The sequence below is a fragment of the Mobula hypostoma genome, chromosome 5 (assembly GCF_963921235.1).
Source record: "Mobula hypostoma chromosome 5, sMobHyp1.1, whole genome shotgun sequence".
NCBI lineage: Eukaryota > Metazoa > Chordata > Chondrichthyes > Myliobatiformes > Myliobatidae > Mobula > Mobula hypostoma.
Genome location: NC_086101.1, coordinates 35,946,655 through 35,966,741, shown reverse-complemented (window position 1 = coordinate 35,966,741; position 20,087 = coordinate 35,946,655). Strand labels below are relative to the sequence as shown.

General features: G+C 47.4%; 1 protein-coding gene across 4 annotated transcripts in view; it reads right to left on the bottom strand.

Annotated features, from left to right (window-relative positions):
- Positions 1-4,145: 4,145 nt before the first annotated feature.
- Positions 4,146-20,087, bottom strand: part of nalcn (sodium leak channel, non-selective) — a 192,635-nt gene continuing 176,693 nt past the window's right edge. Inside the window, exons 40-44 of one of the 4 annotated variants that reach the window (XM_063048375.1) lie at positions 18,328-18,485; positions 17,238-17,388; positions 14,936-15,085; positions 11,317-11,413; positions 4,146-10,053 (exon numbers count right to left, since the gene is read on the bottom strand). In XM_063048375.1, coding sequence (XP_062904445.1) covers positions 9,860-10,053; positions 11,317-11,413; positions 14,936-15,085; positions 17,238-17,388; positions 18,328-18,485 — 750 coding nt within the window. In that variant the 3' untranslated portion in view covers positions 4,146-9,859. Of the gene's footprint in view, positions 10,054-11,295; positions 11,414-14,935; positions 15,086-17,237; positions 17,389-18,327; positions 18,486-20,087 lie in introns of those variants that run through there. The other 3 variants (XM_063048376.1, XM_063048374.1, XR_010018015.1) reach the window with 3 other exon arrangements.

Sequence of the window (20,087 nt, the reverse complement as noted above, 5' to 3'; positions counted from 1 at the left end):
AGCTGAGGCTCGAACTAGTGACTTTCAGATCACTAGACCGACGCCTTAACCCCTTGGCCGTGCGCCAACACTAAACAATCAGAATACAGTAATACAAGTGATTGCTAATGATAAATGAATGGCAGAGGCTTCTTCATCAGCCTGAGGATGGAAGGAGTAGGCAGCTGCAACGCTCTGGTAGGTGAAAATGAGAAAGGTTCATTGTGTTCCTAACAATTGGTAATTGGTTTATTATTGTCACATGTACTGTGGGAAGATGCAGCAATTAAATAAAACAAATTACTACAGTAATAGGTTGTTTTACATGCCAGCTGTACAGATCATTTCACCACATCAATACAAAGGAAACAATAACAGAATTCAGCATTACACTTGCAAAGAGAGTGCAGTGCAGGCAGACGGCAAGGTGTATGGCATGACGAGCTAGATTGTCAGGTGACGCATACAACATGCTGGAGGAACTCAGCAGGCCAGGCAGCATCTATGGGAAACGAGTAAACAGTCGCCGTTTCATCACTCAGTCCTGATGAAGGGTCTCTGCCCGAAAAGTCGACTGTACTCTTTTCCATGGATGCTGCTTGGCCTGCTGAGTTCCTCCTGCATTTTGTGTGTGCTGCTTGGATTTCCAGCATCCGCAGGTTTTCTCTTGTTTGTGATTAGATTATCAGGTGAGGAGTTCATTTTTAACGTACAAGTGGTCCATTCAAGAGATTTATGACAATGACATAAAGCTGGCCTTGAGCCTGGTGTTTTCAAGCTTTTTTATCTACTGTCCAATGGAAGTGAGGAAGAAGAGATGTGGTTGTTTTAATTATGTAGCCTATCAATTCATTCATTCCTATCTGCGGAAGTTCTTTTATCTATAAAAGTGATAGATTTTTCAGAAGTATCATCTTTATTCCTTTGTCTTACACTGACTGCTTAGCATTAATTTCCCTCTTAGTTTCGTCTGTCAAATCTTTAAATAAAGAGCTTAGTATTTGAATGTTTGTTTGTACTCTAAAATAAACTGAAATCTTGGAATTAAGACTGCTCATCATTCCTGACTCCCAGAATAATCCTAAGGATCAAAAATTAAAGAAGTCCAAAAGTACATTTGGTGACCTTTGTTCCCAGGCTTGAGCAGCAAGGCCGTACAGAGGAGAGTGAGGCTTTAAAGGGCCAGGGTAACTGCACACTGTCTCTGTCAACTTATCGTCCTGACTCCTGCCTTACTGAACTTCCACACAGAAAATGAAGTACAAAGGGGAGTCCAGCTCTTAAAGGTCTGGTTCAGCTTGAGACTGCACACTGTCTGGATTGTTCTGTCGGTATACTCGTTTAATCCTTGCCTTGCTACAACTTCCACACCTCAGTGTTGTTAAACTGAACATTCTGCACACACTATGAATGAAATGGATCCACAAAATGCTGGAGGAACTCAGCAGACCTGGCAACATCTATGGAAAGGTGTAAAGAGTCGATGTTTCAGGCTGAGACCCTTCATCAGGACTGGAGAACAAAGATGAGAAATAAGAGTAAGAAGGTGGGGGGAAGGGAGGAAGAAATATGAGGTAGGTCAGAGGTGAAGTTGGGAGGGGGAGGGGTGAAGTAAAGAGCTGGGAAGTTGATTGGTGGAAGAGATAAAGGGTTGGAGAAGGGGGGAGTCTGATAGGAGAGGACGGAGACTATGGGAGACGGGGGAGTCTGATAGGAGAGGACGGAGGCTATGGGAGAAGGGGGAGTCTGATAGGAGAGGATGGAGGCTATGGGAGACGGGGGAGTCTGATAGGAGAGGACGGAGACTATGGGAGACGGGGGAGTCTGATAGGAGAGGACGGAGGCTATGGGAGAAGGGGGAGTCTGATAGGAGAGGACGGAGGCTATGGGAGAAGGGGGAGTCTGATAGGAGAGGACGGAGGCTATGGGAGAAGGGGGAGTCTGATAGGAGAGGATGGAGGCTATGGGAGAACGGGGTGTCTGATAGGAGAGGACGGAAGCTATGGGAGAAGGAGGAGTCTGATAGGAGAGGACTGAAGCTATGGGAGAAGGGGGTGTCTGATAGGACAGGGCAGAGGCTATGGGAGAAGGGGGAGTCTGATAGGAGAGGACGGAGACTATGGGAGAAGGGGGAGTGGGAGGAGCATCAGAAACAGTCTCCCAGTCTACATTGCTTCTCATCATATACAGGTCACAGCAGGCACACAGAATTCCCGCTGGATGAACTTAGCAGGAACTCAACGTAGTTTGGGAGATGCTTCAGTGAGCACCTATGCTCCATCCACCAGAAAAAGTGGGATCTCCCAGTGCCTACCCATTTTAATTCCACTTCCCATTCCCATATGTCAGTCTATGGCCTCCTCTACTGTCGTAATTAGGCCACAGTCAGGTTGTAGGAGCAACACCTTATAATCCGTCTGGGTAGCCTCCAATCTGATTGCATGAGCATTGAGCTCTTGAACTTCTGGTAGTTTCCCCCCCCCCCCCCCCATCCTTCCCATTTCCCTCTCTCACATTATCTCCTTACCGGCCCATCACCTCCCTCTGGTGCTCCTCCACCTTCCATGTGCTCTGTCTTTTACTCTGTCTTCTCATCCTTCTCTCCAGTCCTGATGAAGGGTCTTAGCCCAAAACATCAACAGTTTACGCTGTTCCATAGATGTTGCCTGGCCTGCTGAGTTCCTCCAGCATTTTGTGTGTGTTGCTTTGATTTTCAGCATCTGCAGATTTTCTCTTGTTAATGAAATGGATCCAGTGGTTTCCAAAATTACCTATGTTTATATAATAACTTAAAAGTTAGTTCATTAATTACTGAGCTGTGTAAAAGGCACTAGAGGAAATGCACTAAACCTTCACATGTATAGCAAAATCGAGGATGATGGAACGGTTATTGCTTTGGGAGGATGTGTTGGGGAGACAGATCCTGAATGGGCTGAATTGATGGGATGTTTTCACGGGGGGGGCGTAAGTGTAGGGAAAAACATAGAGGTCAATGAATGCCAGACAGTCAGTTCTCAAATCAACAGGAGATTGAGGAGAACGCCCTTTTCTCAGGGAGCAGAGAGAATGGGGAACCTCACTCCCACAGAGATTGTGGAGGTGAAGAGTAAAAATGAGGTTAAGAAGAAGCTGGATAAATTCACTAGGGAGAGAGTGACAGCGAGATATAATGATGGGGGGGGGAAGGAGGGGGGTGAGAGGAGGCTGGCATGGGGCAGGAACCTCAGCATGGAGCGGACAGAATATCCTGTTCTTGGGCTGTACATTCTGTGTAACTTTCATGTACAATATTCATTATTCTGTCAGCCTTCAGCTCACTCGTGAAACCTGAGCAAAGATCTTTGTTGACGTTCTGTGTTCATACTGAGAGAGTCCTGTAAAACTGGGGGAGCTTTGAGATAGCACATTGACTCAGCTGGATATCTAAGCTCCCATGGAGCCATTTTGAAGATCAGGATTGTTTCTGCTGTGTTCATGGTCCAATATTGGTGAGCAGCTTTAAGTTCCTGGGCATCAACATCTCCAAGGACCTGACAGTTCATGAAACCATGAACAATATCTTGTTATTCCTTACCACCAGTTTGTAGGCCACCCAGGTGGAGCATGAGGGGTGTTATTCTAGTTTGTGGTCAGCCTCACTGCAGCAGAGGAGAAGGGGACAGCAGACAAGTCGGTGTGGCCATGGGAAGAGGAGTTGACATGATGTGCAATCAGAAACTCAAGGTGGCTGTTGTGCAAAGAGCGCAGATGCACAAAATGACCAATCCACACTTGGTTTCACCCATGTACAGGAGGTCACATAGGGGCACCGAATGTAGGAGACAAGGTCAGAGGAGGTGCTTGTGAATCTACCTCATCTGAAAGGGATGCTGAGGGCCCCGGATAGAGGTGAAGGAGGAGGCGTGGAGACGAGTGTCGTGCTCCCTACAATTGCAGTGGAAAGTGTGAGGGAAGAGGGAGAGTGGGTGGGGAGTGAACCAAGGAGCCACAGAGAGAGTGGTCTATGCAGAAAGCAGAAAGACGGGGAGGGAAGGGTGGTTGGATCACTTCAAAGCAAGTGGAGATGACAAAAGATGGTCTGAAAGCTCGTGGGGTGAAAGATGAGGGAACCTCCTATCTCTGTTCTGCCTGGGGTGGGGGGGGGGTTGAGGGTGAGAGCAGAATTGCAGGAAAATGTGTGGGACAGTGGGATAAATACTGTATATATAATATAACATTCCTGGAAAGAGAGAGAAATGCAGTTAATATTTCAGATCTGATGTAGGATTATGGAGTGAAAGGTTAATATTCATCCATGCTGGGGTTGTCTGAAAGATAACATTCAACAAACTACAAAAGTAGCCTTAAGCCTGGGAAAATACCCAGATGAACAAGGAGTCCATGTCTCATTAGAAATAATTGTTGAAAACTGCCCAGTAAGCAACTTCATGAATATATTTCAGTCAGAATCTCACAAAACCTTCTGGAATAGTAATTCCTTACAGAGCTGACCTGATTTACATGTGGTAACTCATTTAATAACACTGATCCAATCTCCTCAAAACTTTATTTGAAAGACCCACTTCAGCATAACTAGAAATTAGTAAAAATCAATCCAAATGCTACACAGTATAATAAAAAAACAATTAATCTTTATTAATAATATTTTGTTTAGATAAAATTGAGAGTAAAATAAATCTGAAAGGTAACAGACTCTTAATTAATAGTAGATATTTAAAGCTCTAAAATAAAAAGGTATATCATCTACAAGTGATGCCTCGGTTACTGAATGCATTAAGGTAGGAATGAAACAGAGTGACTAATAGTAAAACAGTTGGTAATTACTTTGCATATACTTCTGAGATTCAGAAAACATACAAGACCAGACATAGATACTTAGTAAATGCAGAACACAATAGTGGAATTAGCAGAGCAGCTGCCCAATAGATAGTGACCTCAGTGCTGTCATTGTGGAGTTTGCATGTTCTCCCCGTGACCGTGTGGGTTTCCTCTGAGTGCTCTGGCTTCCTTCCTCATCCCAAAGGCGTGCAGGTTAATTGCCTGCAGTGAATTGACCTCAGTGTGTGGGTGAGGGCTAAATCGGGGAGGGGGGGAGATGATGGGCATGTGGGCAGGATTAAAATGGGATTAGTGTGAGTGGGTGTTTGATGTGGACTCAGCTGGTTGAAGGGCCTGTTTCTGTGCTGTGACCAGCATACTGGAATATCATATCACACACACTGTTAGAACGCAGTCTAAAGGAGGGTGCAGGTGAAGTCTGTCTGTGATCTACATTAGACACAGCACGTGTCAGCAGCTGCCTGTTCTCAGTCATGTTCACTGGCACCGACTTTGGCAGATCTCAATGTGTGCGAGAGAGTGCAGAGCGACTGCTACCCAATTCTTCCTGCTCCACTGAAGCAGAACTCTTTGGAGGTGGACGTTCCTTTATGTCTACGCCATCATGCATGTGCACACACAAGTAGACTGAATGCATACACACACACACACACAAATATTTCTTCAGCCAGAGGTGGTGCATCTGTGGAATTCATTGTCACAGACGGCTGTGGAGGCCAAGTCACTGCGTATATTTGAAGAAGAGGTTGACAGGTTCTTGAGTAGTACGGGCATCAAAAGTTATGGGGAGAAGGCAGGTGAATGAGGCTGAGGGGGATAATAAGTCAGCCACGATGGAATGGCAGAGCAGACTCAATGGGTTGAATGGCCCACCTGGTCCTAGGCCTTACTTACACCACAGGCAATGCAGATATGCATTGTAACCCATGTACAAACAAGCATACATTTGCACAGAGATGCATGCGCGCACGCACTCACTCACACAAGGTACACACATATGAGATATACAGAATCTTGATGATTGCAAAATTGTGAAGTGGGTGGATAGGGTAGAGAGTGAAACTTTTCTCTGGAACAGACCATTGATGACTGGAGAGCAGGGCCTTAAGGTAAGGGGTAAGATGTTTAGTGTGGATTTGAGGAAAAGCTTTTCACTCAGGGAGGGGACTGGAATCAGGAACCCACTCTCTGAGGGTGTGGTGGAAGCAAAGAACATCTAAATATTAAATTCTGAGATAGGGTAGATTTCAGGGAGCTTTCCCCCTTATCAGAGATAGGTAAAACTAAATAACTGTAGGTTTAGGGCAATGGGGAAGGGGGATAAGATTTAGAGAGGACTTTCTTCACTCAGGGACTGGTGAGGACAGGTACCTGGAACACACTGCCTGAGAGAGTGGTGACAGCATTTAGCAGCTGAATCAGTGTAGGGCTACCAACCAAGTGATGATGATGAGATTAATACAGGTGGGTGTCCACTTGTGGACAAACTGGGCTGAACAGTCTGTTTCCATGCTGTACAATCCTACGCAACCTACAAGAGAAAAACTCATGAAAGGTGGAGGAGTGTACTTGCTGAATGCTGGAAAATGGGAGCTGTACAATTAGGCATTTGATGGTCAGCAGAGAAATAATGGGCTGAAAGGTCTGTTTTCATGTTGTATCACTCTAACGACATAACATACACATGGACAGACATGCATGCACCCACGTACACACAAACCGAGACTTGTCTAGAGGCAAACACACACACACCCCTTTGTATTACCACTGACATTGCTACAAATAGGCTTCATATCCTTTATGGCTTCGATAAGAAATGCAAATTCTTTGAGATTGGGCCTGACATAGCCAAACATAACCTGTAGGCCCCTGTTATTGCACATCAAAGGATTCAACACCAGAGGGCAGCAAAGCACACAAATCACCACCACACAACGTTGTGGTGGAATCATCTGCATCCACCCCAGGTCACCAAACCCCAACACTGTATGTACACGACTGGAGGCTCTCCGCCTCAGGACTCTGCAGAGATTCCTGTACGCCAAGCACCCTCCCAGGTGGCACGTGTTGGTGACATTCTTCCTTCGGAGGGGCTGCTGTCTTCACGAAGATATGCAGCTACAACCGGCGGGCGTCAGCCGTGCTGCTTTGCTGAGTCTGCCCGGCTTCTATCAGCATCTACTGGAACATGGTTGCCTCAGGCCGGGAATCCCCTCCTCTGGCAGAGAGCGGGGTCCTGGCCGACCCTTGCCCTATCTCAACGGATGTCGGTGCAGCTCAGGTGTGTGGAACGACTCAGGCTGAGCTGCCCGTTAGGCCCAGGCCCCGCAGCCTTGCCCGGGAGCCAAGTCCACACAACTTGAGCCGTCTCTCCTCGACACCCACAATCCCATTCAAGGATGCAAGCAGGAGGTATCTCTAGGGGCTGCTGCCCTCCACTTCCTTGCCCTTGTCCACCGCCCCAACACGCCATGGCAGTCAGTCTGTCCACCTGGAGGTGAGGGGGGTCCCCAGTGGAAGTCCCTTTATGAGGGGGTTCTTCCCATGCACCTTGGGGATCTCGGCTGGAGGGTGCTGCACAGAGCGGTACCCTGCAATAAGTTTTTTAGTCTTTACACAGATCTTCCAGCTGCATGCCACCTCCGCGGGCTGGAGGAGTCCGTGTACCACATGTACATGGAGTGTGCGAGACTGCAGCCCCTTTTTGCGTATTTGCGTGGGCTGCTTCTCGCCTTCTTGTTGCATTTTAGCCCCACCCTATTTATATATGGTCATCTAGTAAGGAGGGGGAGCACAGAGGGATGAGGATGTCCTTGTCAACTTGCTCCTGGGGCTGGCGAAAACTGCCATCTGTGGCTCCTGGAAAAGGGTGGCAGGAGGATCTCCCCAGGTGGACTGGCTGGCAATGTTTAGGGGGTATGTTTGTGCACGGGTGAATATTGAATAGTGAATATTAAAGGAACATGCGCAGTCCACGGCGACCATAGAGGTGTTCCGGGACCGTTGGGCTCCGTGGGGTGTAAATGCCATCATTGATGGAGATGGTAATATTTTGGTTTAACGTGTATTGTCTGTTTGTAGTGAAGTAACTATGTTAGTCACTATTTTTGTAGATATTGTATAGCACCGATATTTGTAATAAAGAATTTTGTTTTAAAAAAAACAACACTGTATGTACGGGACTGGCAGCTCTCCGCCTCAGGACTCTGCAGAGATTCCTGTACGCCGAGCACCTCCCAGGTGGCACGTGTTGGCAACTTTCTTCCTCCGGAGGGGCTGCTGTCTTCACGAAGATATGCAGCTACCACTGGTGGGCATCAGCCGTGCTGTTTTGCGGAGTCTGCCCGGCTTCTATCAGCACCTACTGAGAGTCTGGAACATAGTTGCCTCAGGCCAAAAATCCCCCCCTCTGGCAGAGGATGGAGTCCTGGCCGACCCTTGCCCTCCTCAATGGATGTCGGTGCTGCTCAGGTGTGTGGAGCAATTCAGGCTGAGCTGCCCGTCGGGCCCAGGTCCCGCAATCTTATCAGAGAGCAGAGTCCACACAACTTGAGCCGTCTCTCCTCGACACCCACAATTCCATTCAGGGATGCAAGTAGGAGGTACCTCTATGGGCTGCTGCTACACACACTTCACTTCCTAGCGCTTGTCCACCATCCCGACACGCCATGGTGGTCGGTCTTTCCACCTGGAGGCCAGGGGGGTCCCCAGTGGAAGTCCCTTTACGAGGGAGTTCTTCCCATGCACCTTGGGGATCGGGGGTGGAGGGTGCTGCATAGAGCGGTGCCTTGTAATAAATTTTTTAGTTCCTACACGGATCTCCCAGCCGCGTGCCACTTCTGCGGGCTGGGGGAGACCGTGTACCACATGTACATGGAGTGTGTGACACTACAGCCCCTTTTTGCATATCTGCCTGTGCTGCTTCTCGCCTTCTAGTTGGATTTTAGCCCAACCCTATTTATATGCGGCCATCCAGTAAGGAGTGGGGCATGGAAGGATGAGGATGCCCTTGTCAACTTGCTCCTGGGGCTGGCGAAATCAGCCATCCGTGGGTCTTGGAAATGGGTGGTGGGAGGATCTGCCCGGGTAGACTGCCTGGCAATGTTTAGGGGGTATGTTCGTGCCCGGGTAAATATTGAGAAGGAACACGCACAGTCCAACCTTAGAGGCGTTCTGGGAATGTTGGGCTCCGCAGGGGGTAATTGCCATCATTGATAGAGATGGAAACATTTTGGTTTAATGTGTATTCTCTATTTGTAGTGAAGTAATTGTGTCAGTCACTGTTTTGTATGTACTGTATAGCACCGAATTTGTAATAAAGAACATTTTGTAGGGGGCAAAAAACACTCCAGGCACAGACGATTAATCTCTCTGGATATTTCTTCCAACGGAAACTGTGCTAGGAACCAGGGCATTAGAAATAAATTGTTTTCATTCTTTCGGATGAACATTTTGTCAAGGGGCATTATGAGAATGGACATGCTGCCCAGCTAATGACAAGCGTGGGTGCGGAACAACTGGGGGCCAAAAATCTGCTCTGAAGCCTCCAGAAATGTGTTAAATCAGAGATGGAAACACTTGATCTGCAAGGAGCAGCAGGTTATTGGCTGGGATGAGAGGACTGTCTTATCAGGAAGGGCCAGAGAGAGCTCAGGAGCAGCAGGTTAATGGCTGGGATGAGAGGGCTGTCTCATCAGGAAGGGTCAGAGAGAGCTCAGAAGAATTGAGGGGTGAACTTCCCTTGGAGTTCAGGGGTGACCTTATTAAAACATTTCCTGAGGGACCTTGACAGGGACAGGGTAGATGTTGAGATGTTTCCACTAGTGGGAGAATCTTGAATAAGGAACATTATTACGATTACGTTTAAAACTGAGGTACATAGATGATTTCTTTAGAAAGCATTCAGCTGTGTAATCTCATGGAATGAGAAGAGTGACCTCCTCTTGCTCCTCTGCATCACCCAGTTACTGAAGTACGTTGTGCATTTTATGATGGAAATACACCAGGAAGACGGGTGGAAGTCTCACCCTGCCCCTTGCCGTTAAATATCCAACAGGTCGTCGGCACTCTCATCGCTCTCTACTGTCAGTTGCCGGGTCCACCACTTCTTCACGTCAGAGCCGGAGAAGGTGGTGTCTGACATCGGGTTGATCTTGCACATGACTGATTTGATGGCCGTCCGCCCCCCGAACCGCAGGTTGACGGTGGATACTGAGTGGGTGATGGGTTTAGGAGCTGGAAGGTGAATGAAGAGAGTACGTCAGGAATTGCTCCTCATCTGCAGGCAAAATTCCCTGGAGGTGGGGCAGCAGGGCTCAACAACAGAGTAATCAGGTTGTTCAGCCCATCTACTCCCTGCTGCTGCCCCTGGACCCCAGGTTCCTTCTCTTTGCTTCATCGCAACACCATATCCTTCCTCAGGAAGGTCACCAAGGCCGCAATGAGGAGATATCCTGAAGATCTCTAGGAAGAGGTACAGTCGACGTTTCGGGCCAAGACCCTTCATCCTGATGAAGGGTCTCGGCCCGAAACGTCGACTGTACCTCCTCCTAGAGATGCTGCCTGGCCTGCTGTGTTCACCAGCAACTTTGATGTGTGGTGCTTGAATTTCCAGCATCTGCAGATCTCCTCATGTTTGTGATATCCTGGAGAGGTTGCAGGATGAGGAACTCAGGCCAGTGGAAAGACCGAAAAACTGGGGTTAGAATCCTTGAACATAGAACAGTACAGCATAGTACAGGCCCTTTGACCCACAACGCTGTACCTTTTAACCTACTTCAAGATCAATGACCATGAACTTAAACCTGAAGGGGATTGGAAAAGAACCTGAGGAGAGAGGATCATGGGAACAGGGCAGGGACTGACATTAATTGGAGAGCCCGCACAAGGTTTATGGGCTGAATGGCCTCTGCTGCCTTAAGAGACAGATACTGGGGTTCCCATGATGCTCCAAACCCACTGCCTGTCACCCCTCAGCTTGACAGTAACAAGCCACTTCCAGCTGCCCAGGAGAGGTCAAGGTTCATGAGCCATGGGTTGAGGTTGCCAGAGTGCCCTATGACCCTCCCTCTCCATCTCCCTTGACCTTTACCCAGGGGTCTGTGCTAACGGAGGCAGCCAAAGTAAGACCTTTGGGGATTTACTCCTATCTGTCTGTAGGTTGGTGAGGGTTGCTGGGGGACAATCCATCCTGGGGAACACCACAGATACCAGTCTAAACATCCTTCCCTTCTTTAGAATCACTGATACCACCAAATGAAAGGTCTATGTACCCCTAGGAGCGTGATGGTACCTAGTGTGGAGACCACAAGCTCTCTGTGACCAACGCGGGGGAGGTGGGGGTCATTCTAGTCCCTGAATGGACAAGGCAAGTGTCGACATTTACCTGGAACACACCACTTTTTGATTGCCTGGCTCACTTCATTGTCTTTTCTCCTGACTGTCATTATGTCAACACCCAAGAATTCCCCAAAGTACCTGATGGGAGACGCCACTGACCAAACTTCCTCTGAGGCTTGCCGATGTCTCCAGAGTCAGTTCGATACCCGCCTCGGTCTGAGTGTGTTGGACTCAGCAGCTGCTGTTGACTACTGGTCTGCAGGAGAGATGAGTGACCATTACTGATAGATAAACCACTGCTGTTAAATCACTGACTGTGAACCCCAGGAAACAGAGACTCTGGGCCTACGCTGGCGCGGATATCAATTTAAAAAAAAATTATTCATTTACGGGATGTGGGTACCATCAACTAAGCCAGTATTTATTGCCATCCCTAGCTGCCCTTGAGAAGGTGGTGATGAGCTGCCTTCTTGTACCACCGCAGTCCGAGGTGTAGGAACACCCACAGTACTGTTAGGGAGGGAACGCTATGATTTTGACCCAGTGACGATGGAGGAATGGTGATGTTTCCCAGTCAGGATGGTGAGTGAATTGGAGGAGGATTTCCAAGTGGTGGTGCTCCCAGGTATCTGCTGTTCGGATTGCAAGACCCTGCAGCGGATAGTGAGGTCAGCTGAGAAGATCATCGGGGTCTCTCCTCCCGCTATTACAGACATTTACACCGCACGCTGCACCCGCAAAGCTAACAGTATTGTGAAGGGCCCCACACACCCCTCACACAAACTCTTCTCCCTCCTGCCATCTGGCAAAAGGTACCGAAGCATTCGGGCTCTCACGACCAGACTGTGCAACAGTTTCTTCCCCCAAGCCATCAGACTCCTTAATACTCAGAGTCTAGACTGACATCTACATAATTTATTATTATATTGTAATTTGTCTTCCACTGTGCCTATTGTCTTGTCTATTAATTATTGTACTGCCCTGCACTGTTTTGTGCACTTTTTGTAGTCCTGTGCAGGTCTGTAGACTAGTGTAGTTTTTATGTTGTTTTACATAGTCTAGCGTAGCCTTGTGCTGTCTCACATGGTCTAGTGTAGTTTTGTGTTGTTTCATGTAGTACCAGGGTCCTGGAGGAAGGTTGTTTCATTTTTACTGTGTACTGTACCAGCAGCTTATGGTCAAAATGACAATAAACTTGACTTGACGACTTCTTGTCCTTCTAGATGGTAGTGGCCGAGGGTCTGGAACATGCTGCCTTAGGAACTTTGGTGTGTTGTTGCAGTGCATCTTGTAGATAGTACACACTGCTGCCACTGTTTGATGATGGTGGAGGGATTGGATGTTTGTGGAAGGGGTACCAGTCAAGTGGGCTGCCTTGTACTGGTGGTGCCAAACCTCTGGAGTGTTGATGGAGCTGCACTCATCCAGGTGAGTGGTGAGTATTCCATTACACTCCTGACCTGAGCCTTGTAGATGGTGGACAGACTTTGGGGATCAGGAGGTGAGTTACACACTGCAGGATTCCTAACCTTGACCTGTTCTGGTAGCCATGGTGTTTATATGGCAAGACCAGTTCAGTTTCTCGTCAATGGTAACCCCCACAGGATGTTGATAGTAGGGGATTCAGTGATGGTGATGCCACTGAACGTCAAGGGATGATGGCTAGAGCCTCTCTTGTTGGAGATGGTCATTGCCTGGCACTTGCCTGGTTCGAATGTTATTTGCCACTTGTCAGCCCAAGCCTGGATATTGTCCAGGTCCTGTTGCATTTGGGTATGAACTGCTTCACAATATGGCACATGGCCCGCCAACAAGTTCTATTTATGGAGTAACTTTAACAGCAAAGTGCCCCAATGTGTAATCAAAACATTTATTCCAAACCCAACAAGGCAGCTTTAGTTTGCTTGTAAGTAAGAATAAAGCTATAGTTTTAAGTTCTTGATTAGTGAGGGTGTCAAAGGTTATGGGGAGAAGGCAGGAGAATGGGGTTAGAGGAATAATACATCAGCATGATTGAACGGTGGAGCAGATTCAATAGAACAAATTGCATAATTCTGCTCCAATGTCTTTTGGTCTAACATGGTTCTTTCTGTATGTGTGTGTGGACACAGCAAAGTAACCTGGTGTATCTGCTTTGTAACAGTGTTAGGGTCCCAGCATGTCTGTGGTATTCAGTCTAACAGTTGACTCAACAAGCAAATGCATTCTCTTGCAATAAACCTTTACCTTTATTTCCACAAAAGTACCCTTGTGAAGATGCAAGAGAAATCTAAGTTCTGATCACTCTTGATTTGCAATCTGAAACTCTGACCAAGCACCCAAGGTGCCTGTGTGAAGCTCCCACTAATACTGACTCAGGCATCAGCTGAATCAGTGCTGAGGATTCAGGCACTTTAAACCTTTGTAGAACCACTTCTGCTTGTTCCTGAGATCTTTTGGGCAGGATCAAGAATCAATTGGTCCACATCAAACCATGCCTTACATTACTGGTGTCGCTTCCCCAGGTCAAGGTTACAAGATCCCACCAATCCCATCGTGGGTGCAAACTCCAAATTGTGCTCACTGACACATTATGGAAACCATTGGGACGTATCTTGAAGGCGCACAAAGGTAAAGGTCCTTGCTGAGGACAGAGTGCTCTGCCCATTCCTGTTGAAGTGTCTTGGCTCAAAACATCGACTCTTCATTCCTTTCCATCGATGCTGCCTGACCTGCTAAGTTCCTCCAGCATTTTCTGTGTGCTACTCAGTATGGAAACTTCTACTTTATAGTGATGTACAAGTCACTGGGAGACTGACCATTATTCACTGATGAAATTATTCAATGGCTCAGCACAGTTTTTGTTTGAGTCTTTTTCAGTAATCTTAACATTAGGGTGACCCAATTTAAAATCAGTATTTTTTTTGTTTGGAAACTCATTTTCAGCTGAATTCATAAAATTACTCAACTTGCCACCTGATATTTAACAAGGAGAACTTCATAATGGAGAGAAGAGTAGATTTTGGGCTGTGGTGGTTGAAGGAAGATCTTACATTTTAGATTAGTTTTAGTGGAAATTTGAAGCTTATCCAAATCAGTGGATTCGCCACCTTTATTTCGGACATAATTTTCCCCACATTTCAGAGTGGTAACTTTACCCAAATTTGCTTAAAGTGGCCCAGAAAGGAATAGAACTCATATCCTACGAGGACACTTTCAAGGAAGGTGTTCATCATTGACTATTAAAGATTGAGTTACTCCTACCCGCTGTTAAAACCCTCTAAACGTGTCTTTCCAAACCTGTGATCTCCACCACCATGCAGGACAAGGGCAGTAGGTGAAGGAGAATACCATCAGCTTTAGCTCTGAGCTGTACACCATCTCCACTTAGAAATATATCACAACTTCTTCACTCTTTCCTGGTCTGCATGCTGGAATCCCTCCCAAACAGCACTGTAGGACTTCCTTCATAAGAAGGTTCAAGGCGATTGCTCACCCCCACTTCCTCAAAAGCAAGAAATGCCAAAATATCACAAGTGACTGTGTGACAACTTGTCCCTCAGGACCCCTTTTAAGTCTCTCCCCTCTCACCTTAAACCTGTGTCCACTATTTTGTGAGTCCCTATCTCTGTGACCATCCATCTTACCTCTGCTCCTTAGGAATTTTTAAAACTTTGCAAGGTCAAGGTCACCCCTTCCAGGGAAAACAATTCCTGCGTAACAGAATCTCTCTACAACTCAATGTTCTGAAACCGCCCTCACCCTGCCTCTGTCTGAGTGAATACATTGGAGGACCCACCTCTGGCTGGACCTCACTGTCCTGGTTGCTGGCGAGCATCTCCTCGCTGGCTTGTGTCGTCTCGATGCTGGGGGGGATGAGAAACCTGCTGAGCTCCTGCTGCTGGCTCTCCCGCAGGCTGTGGATGATGCTGCACGACTGCTGCTGCTTCTGGGTTCGGTGGACAACAGCTGGTCAGTCAGGAAGAAGTGGGTGCCCCCTGCAGATCCCCTCACACCTCCTCCCCCTCCTCACCCACCAGGACAGCCCAGAGTGTTCGATGGCCAAGCGGTCGCCGCTGGAACGTTGGAGACTATGCTCGGGGAGTTGGTGGACACCATGCTCCCGCAAACAATGATGGGCATTGGGGAGATTCAGGGGAAACCACCCCCTTCCCTGCAAGCAAACTGATCTCTCCAGGGTGGGAGTACTGCACTGGCACGGGTCAGGCATTCAGCTGAGCCACTCAGGCAGATGTAAAAGAACAACAAACCATCTGCTGGAGGAGCAAAGCTTAATTCCAAGAGATTCTGCAGATGCTGGAAATCCAGAGTTACACACACAAAATGCCGTGTCACGTTTCAGGCCAGGACCATCCCTGAAGAAGGGTTTCGGCGTGAAACGGTGAGTATTTACTCCTCCCCAAGGATAATGCCTGACCTGCTGAGTTCCTCCAGCATCTTGTGTGTGTTGATCTGCTTGAGGAACTCAGCAGGTTTAGCAGCATGTATAGGAGGAAAGGAACTGTTAATGTTTCTGGTTAAAACCACGTCTCAGGACAGTTCCTCCAACAGATGGTTTGTCAATCCAGATTCCAGCTTCTGCCATCTCAAGTGCCTCCAGGTGTAAAAGATCCCCTGGTATTCCTCTGAGGAACAGGTACCGAATGTTCTACCCATCTTCCAGCCAACATTTAACTTTAACTTATACCAGTAGTAATAAAGGTGATGATGTCACAGCGTGACCCTCTAAGGCCACAGGGTGATGTCGCTGTGTTAGTGAAATGGGCTGAGAAAAGGCAAATGGAGTTTAGTCCTGATAAATGTGAGATGATGGAACTTGGGAGCACAAATCAGGCCAGGACATTGGTGGGGTCCCAGGAACTACTGAAGAACAGAGGGACCTTGGTGTGTGAGTCCAAAGATTTTTAAAACTGGCAGTACAGATCAATAATTTGGTTAAGAAGGCATTTGGGACACTGTTCTTCATCAGTCAGAGCAATAAATACAAGGGTAAAGTTATACTCCAACTTTATAAAACCTTGGTCAGACCTTGGCTAGAGTCCTGTGTGCAGTTCCGGTCAGCACACTAGAGGAAGGGTGTGATAGTCCTGGAGACTGTGTGGAGGAGATTCACCAGGATGCTGTCTGGATGGAACAGTTCAGTGATGAGGAGGGATTAGAAAAGACTTGATCTGTTCTCCCAAGAATGGAGGTGCTTAAGAGGAGACATGACTGAGGAGTATAAGACGATGAGGATAGCACAGAAAGGCAATTTAGAGGAGATCTGAGAGGAAACATCTTCACACAGTGAGAACATGGAATGCACTGCTGGAGTGAGTGAGGAAAGAGAGTCGCTGTCCAGATGAACACTGGAATCACCCAGACATAGAAGGTTACGGGCCAAGTGCTGGAAGATGTGATTAATATGGATAGGGGTCCACTGGTGGGCTGAATGGCCTCTTTCCATGCTGTGTGACTCTATGACATGGATATCATCTCCCTGTCCATAAACTGGCTGTAGCACCGTAACATTTCAAGAGTACATCACTTGTATTAAGATTGGAATACATATTAAACAATACTAATGCACTAAGTAGGTGCCATATTAGTGTAACAGCTAGTGTAATGCTTTACAGTGTCAGTGGCTGGGGTTCAATTTTCGCCCGTCTGTAAGCAGTTTGCATGTTACTCCCGGGACAATGTGGGTTTCGTCCAGGTGTTTCAGTTTCCTTCCACATTCCAAAGGTATACAGGTTAGGGTCAGTAATTTGTTGGCATGCTACATTAGCACCGGAAGAACAGCAACACTTGCGGGCTGCCCCCAGCACAATCCTCAGATTCTGCTGGTCGTTGATGCAAATAATGCATTTCATTCTATCTTTCAATGTCCATATGACAAATTAAACTAGTGTTTAAATTACACCTTCTGTGCCAAAATCCTCTGTTGTAGCACAGGGAGCAGAACTGGCCACAGTGGTCTCACCAAGGCTCAGTGTGAAGTGGCTCCTATTCAATGATTTCCTAACACAGTGGGATAGGGTCAAAGAAATCTTACGGGGAGGATAATGTGGGGGGAGACGGGGAAGAAATGAGTTACTTACTGCTCTGATGCGCTTCAAACATTTTTTCAGCCACATTCGTATTGTTTGCTTGGCCACTTCTTCCTCAATGGTGTATTCCAGCTGCTCCCTGGCCAGTAGTTCCTCCAACTGAAGGCTCTTTCTGATGTCCACTGATCTGTAGGAGAGCATGCTGAGCAGAGACAAGGGAGCTTGGTTTATTACTCACACAAATTATTACATCAAGTTTCAGCAAACTTTGTGGAAAGCAGAATTACTTGGTACAGCTTATGTTTTAAATGTAAACTGATGGCTAATTTGTGAAGCCAGGTTGGTTTGTTTGGGATAGGGTCCTCTGTGCGGAGGGAGGTGGGAGGTGGAGTTGGAGAGAGAGGGTGAGGCGGGGAGTGGTAGTGGGAGTGGAGTGGGAAGAAAATTTTCTCCCACTGATGGATGGGACCGAGGACAAAGGGGGGGGGGCAAAATTTGAGTTTAGCTGTTCAAGGAAGACATCAGCCAGTTCAGATCCTTCTCACACTGAGAGTAATTGTGTTGGGTGGAGGGGGGGGGGGTCTGAAGCTCTCTCCTCCTAAAGATCTGCTATCTTAGACAGTTCACAGGAAGCTTTTAAACAGAAACCATAGATTATTGTTAGGGGAGTGGATTAATGGGTGTGCAAAAACAAGGGGAGAGAGAGCCAGATCAGCCAAGGAGCATGTTGGTTGATGGAACAGGACAGAATGGATTGATCTCACTCTGTCCGGATGCTGTGCAATAGGGATGTGGGTCATATCACCAGCTAAGTTAGGCAACTTTGCTGCAATAGATGAGTTGGACTGAAGGCTCTGTTTCCATGTTGAATACTTTTATAATTCTGGAGGGGAACCTGCAGATGGTTGTGCTTCCAGACACCCGATGCTCATCTTGGTGACAGAGCTGATGGGTTTGTGAGCAGCTGACAGTCACCTGGGTGAGGAACTGCAGAGCACCTTGTTAGTGTTTGTCCACTCCAAACCCATTGATGCCTACTGAGTCATTCCTTAACTCTTTCCTCCAGAGACTGAGGTCTGGCTCTGATGTCAATGGACTGACACCGTGGTGCAGTGAGTTACAGCGATGCCTCCCGCTGTACCTGAGGACATCGTGAAATGTGACATCTCCGCCATTATGCAGCCTCTCCATCTCGTAGCACATGTGCTTGAACAATAGCTTGTCCTTGTCCAGGTCCACTTCCAACCGCCCACGCAGCAAGCGGAGCAAGAACTTGACGCGGGAAGTTGGGATAGCACCCTGTGGAGCAAGGGACAGGTAACCAGGTCACCACTAACTCAGCCAGTGTGGACCTGTGTTTACAAAACTGCTCCACGTTGCCCAGTCAGCCTCTATATGCACACCACCACCCAGTTCCTCCCTTTGCAGTTTACCTCCTGCAGAAACCCCCATCTCAGTGTTTACCCACTGTCAGACTGTGATTCAGGGGCCACTTTGTCAAGCACCATTGTTCTGTCTGCTGCAAAAGATAGGATATCCCAGTCACTACTCTTTTCAATTTGACTTTCCATTCCGATTCTGACATGTCGGTCCATCCTTTACTGCCGTGATGAGGCCAAATGCGAGTTGGAAGATTCTGTATATTCTGTATGGGCAGCCTCTAAGCTGATGGCATGAATATCAACTCCTCCAGCTTCCAGTAATTTCCTCCTCCCCCACTTCCTTCTTTCTTCCATTCCCTGTTCTGGTTCCTCTCTCATCCCTTCTCTTCTCCTCACCTCAGAACTAGAATCAGGTTTGTTATCACAGGCATGTGTCGTGAAATTTAACTTAGCAGCAGCAGTTCAATGCAATACATAATATAGATGGATGGCAGAGGGGAAGAAGCTGTTCCTGAATCGTTGAGTATGTGTCTTCAGGCTTCTGTACCTCCTACCTGATGTTAACAGTGAGAAAAGGGCATGTCCTGGGTGCTGGAGGTCCTTAATAATGGATGCTGTTTTCTGAAACACCGCTCCCTGAAGATGTCCTGGGTACTTTCTAGGCTAGTACCCAAGATGGAGCCAACTAATTTTACGACCCTCTGCAGCTTCTTTCAGTCTTGTGCAGTAGCCCCTCCATACCAGACGGTGATGCAGCCTGTCAGAATGCTCTCCACAGTACACCTATAGAAGATTTTGAGTGTTTTTGTTGACGTACCACATCTATTCAAACTCCTAATGAAGTATAGTCGTTGTCTTGCCTTCTTTATAGCTGCATCGATATGCTGGGGCCAGGTTAGATCCTCATTGATCTTGACATCCACAAACTTGAAGCTGCTCACTCTCTCCACTTCTGATCCCTCTATGAGGATGGTATGTGTTCTTTCGTCTTAACCTTCCTGAAGTCCACAATCAGCTCTTTCGTCTTACTGACATTGAGTGCAATGATGTTGCTACGACATCACCCCACTAGTTGGTATATCTTGCTCCTGTACACCCTCTCGTCTCCATCTGAGATTCTACCAGCAATGATTATATCGTCAGCAAATTTATAGATGGTATATGAGCTATGCCTAGTTACACAGTCATGGGTATAGAGAGAGTAGAGCAGTGGGCTAAGCACACACCCCTGAGGTGCACCAGTGTTGATCATCAGTGAGGAGGAGATGTTATCACCAATCTGTACAGATTGTAGTCTTCTGTTCATCACCTTCCTTAAGATTTCCGTCATTCTTCCCTTTTCACTGTTCTCTCCTATCAGCATCCTTCTTCTTCTTCTTCTTCAGATCTTTTCCTCTTCCACCTATCTCCTTTCAGTTTCTTACTTCATTCCCCCCTCACACTATTGTTGGCTGAGTTTCATATGGTGAAAAGGAGGTGTACAAGAGTGGGGAATGGCAGTGATGCTTCACTCCTAGAT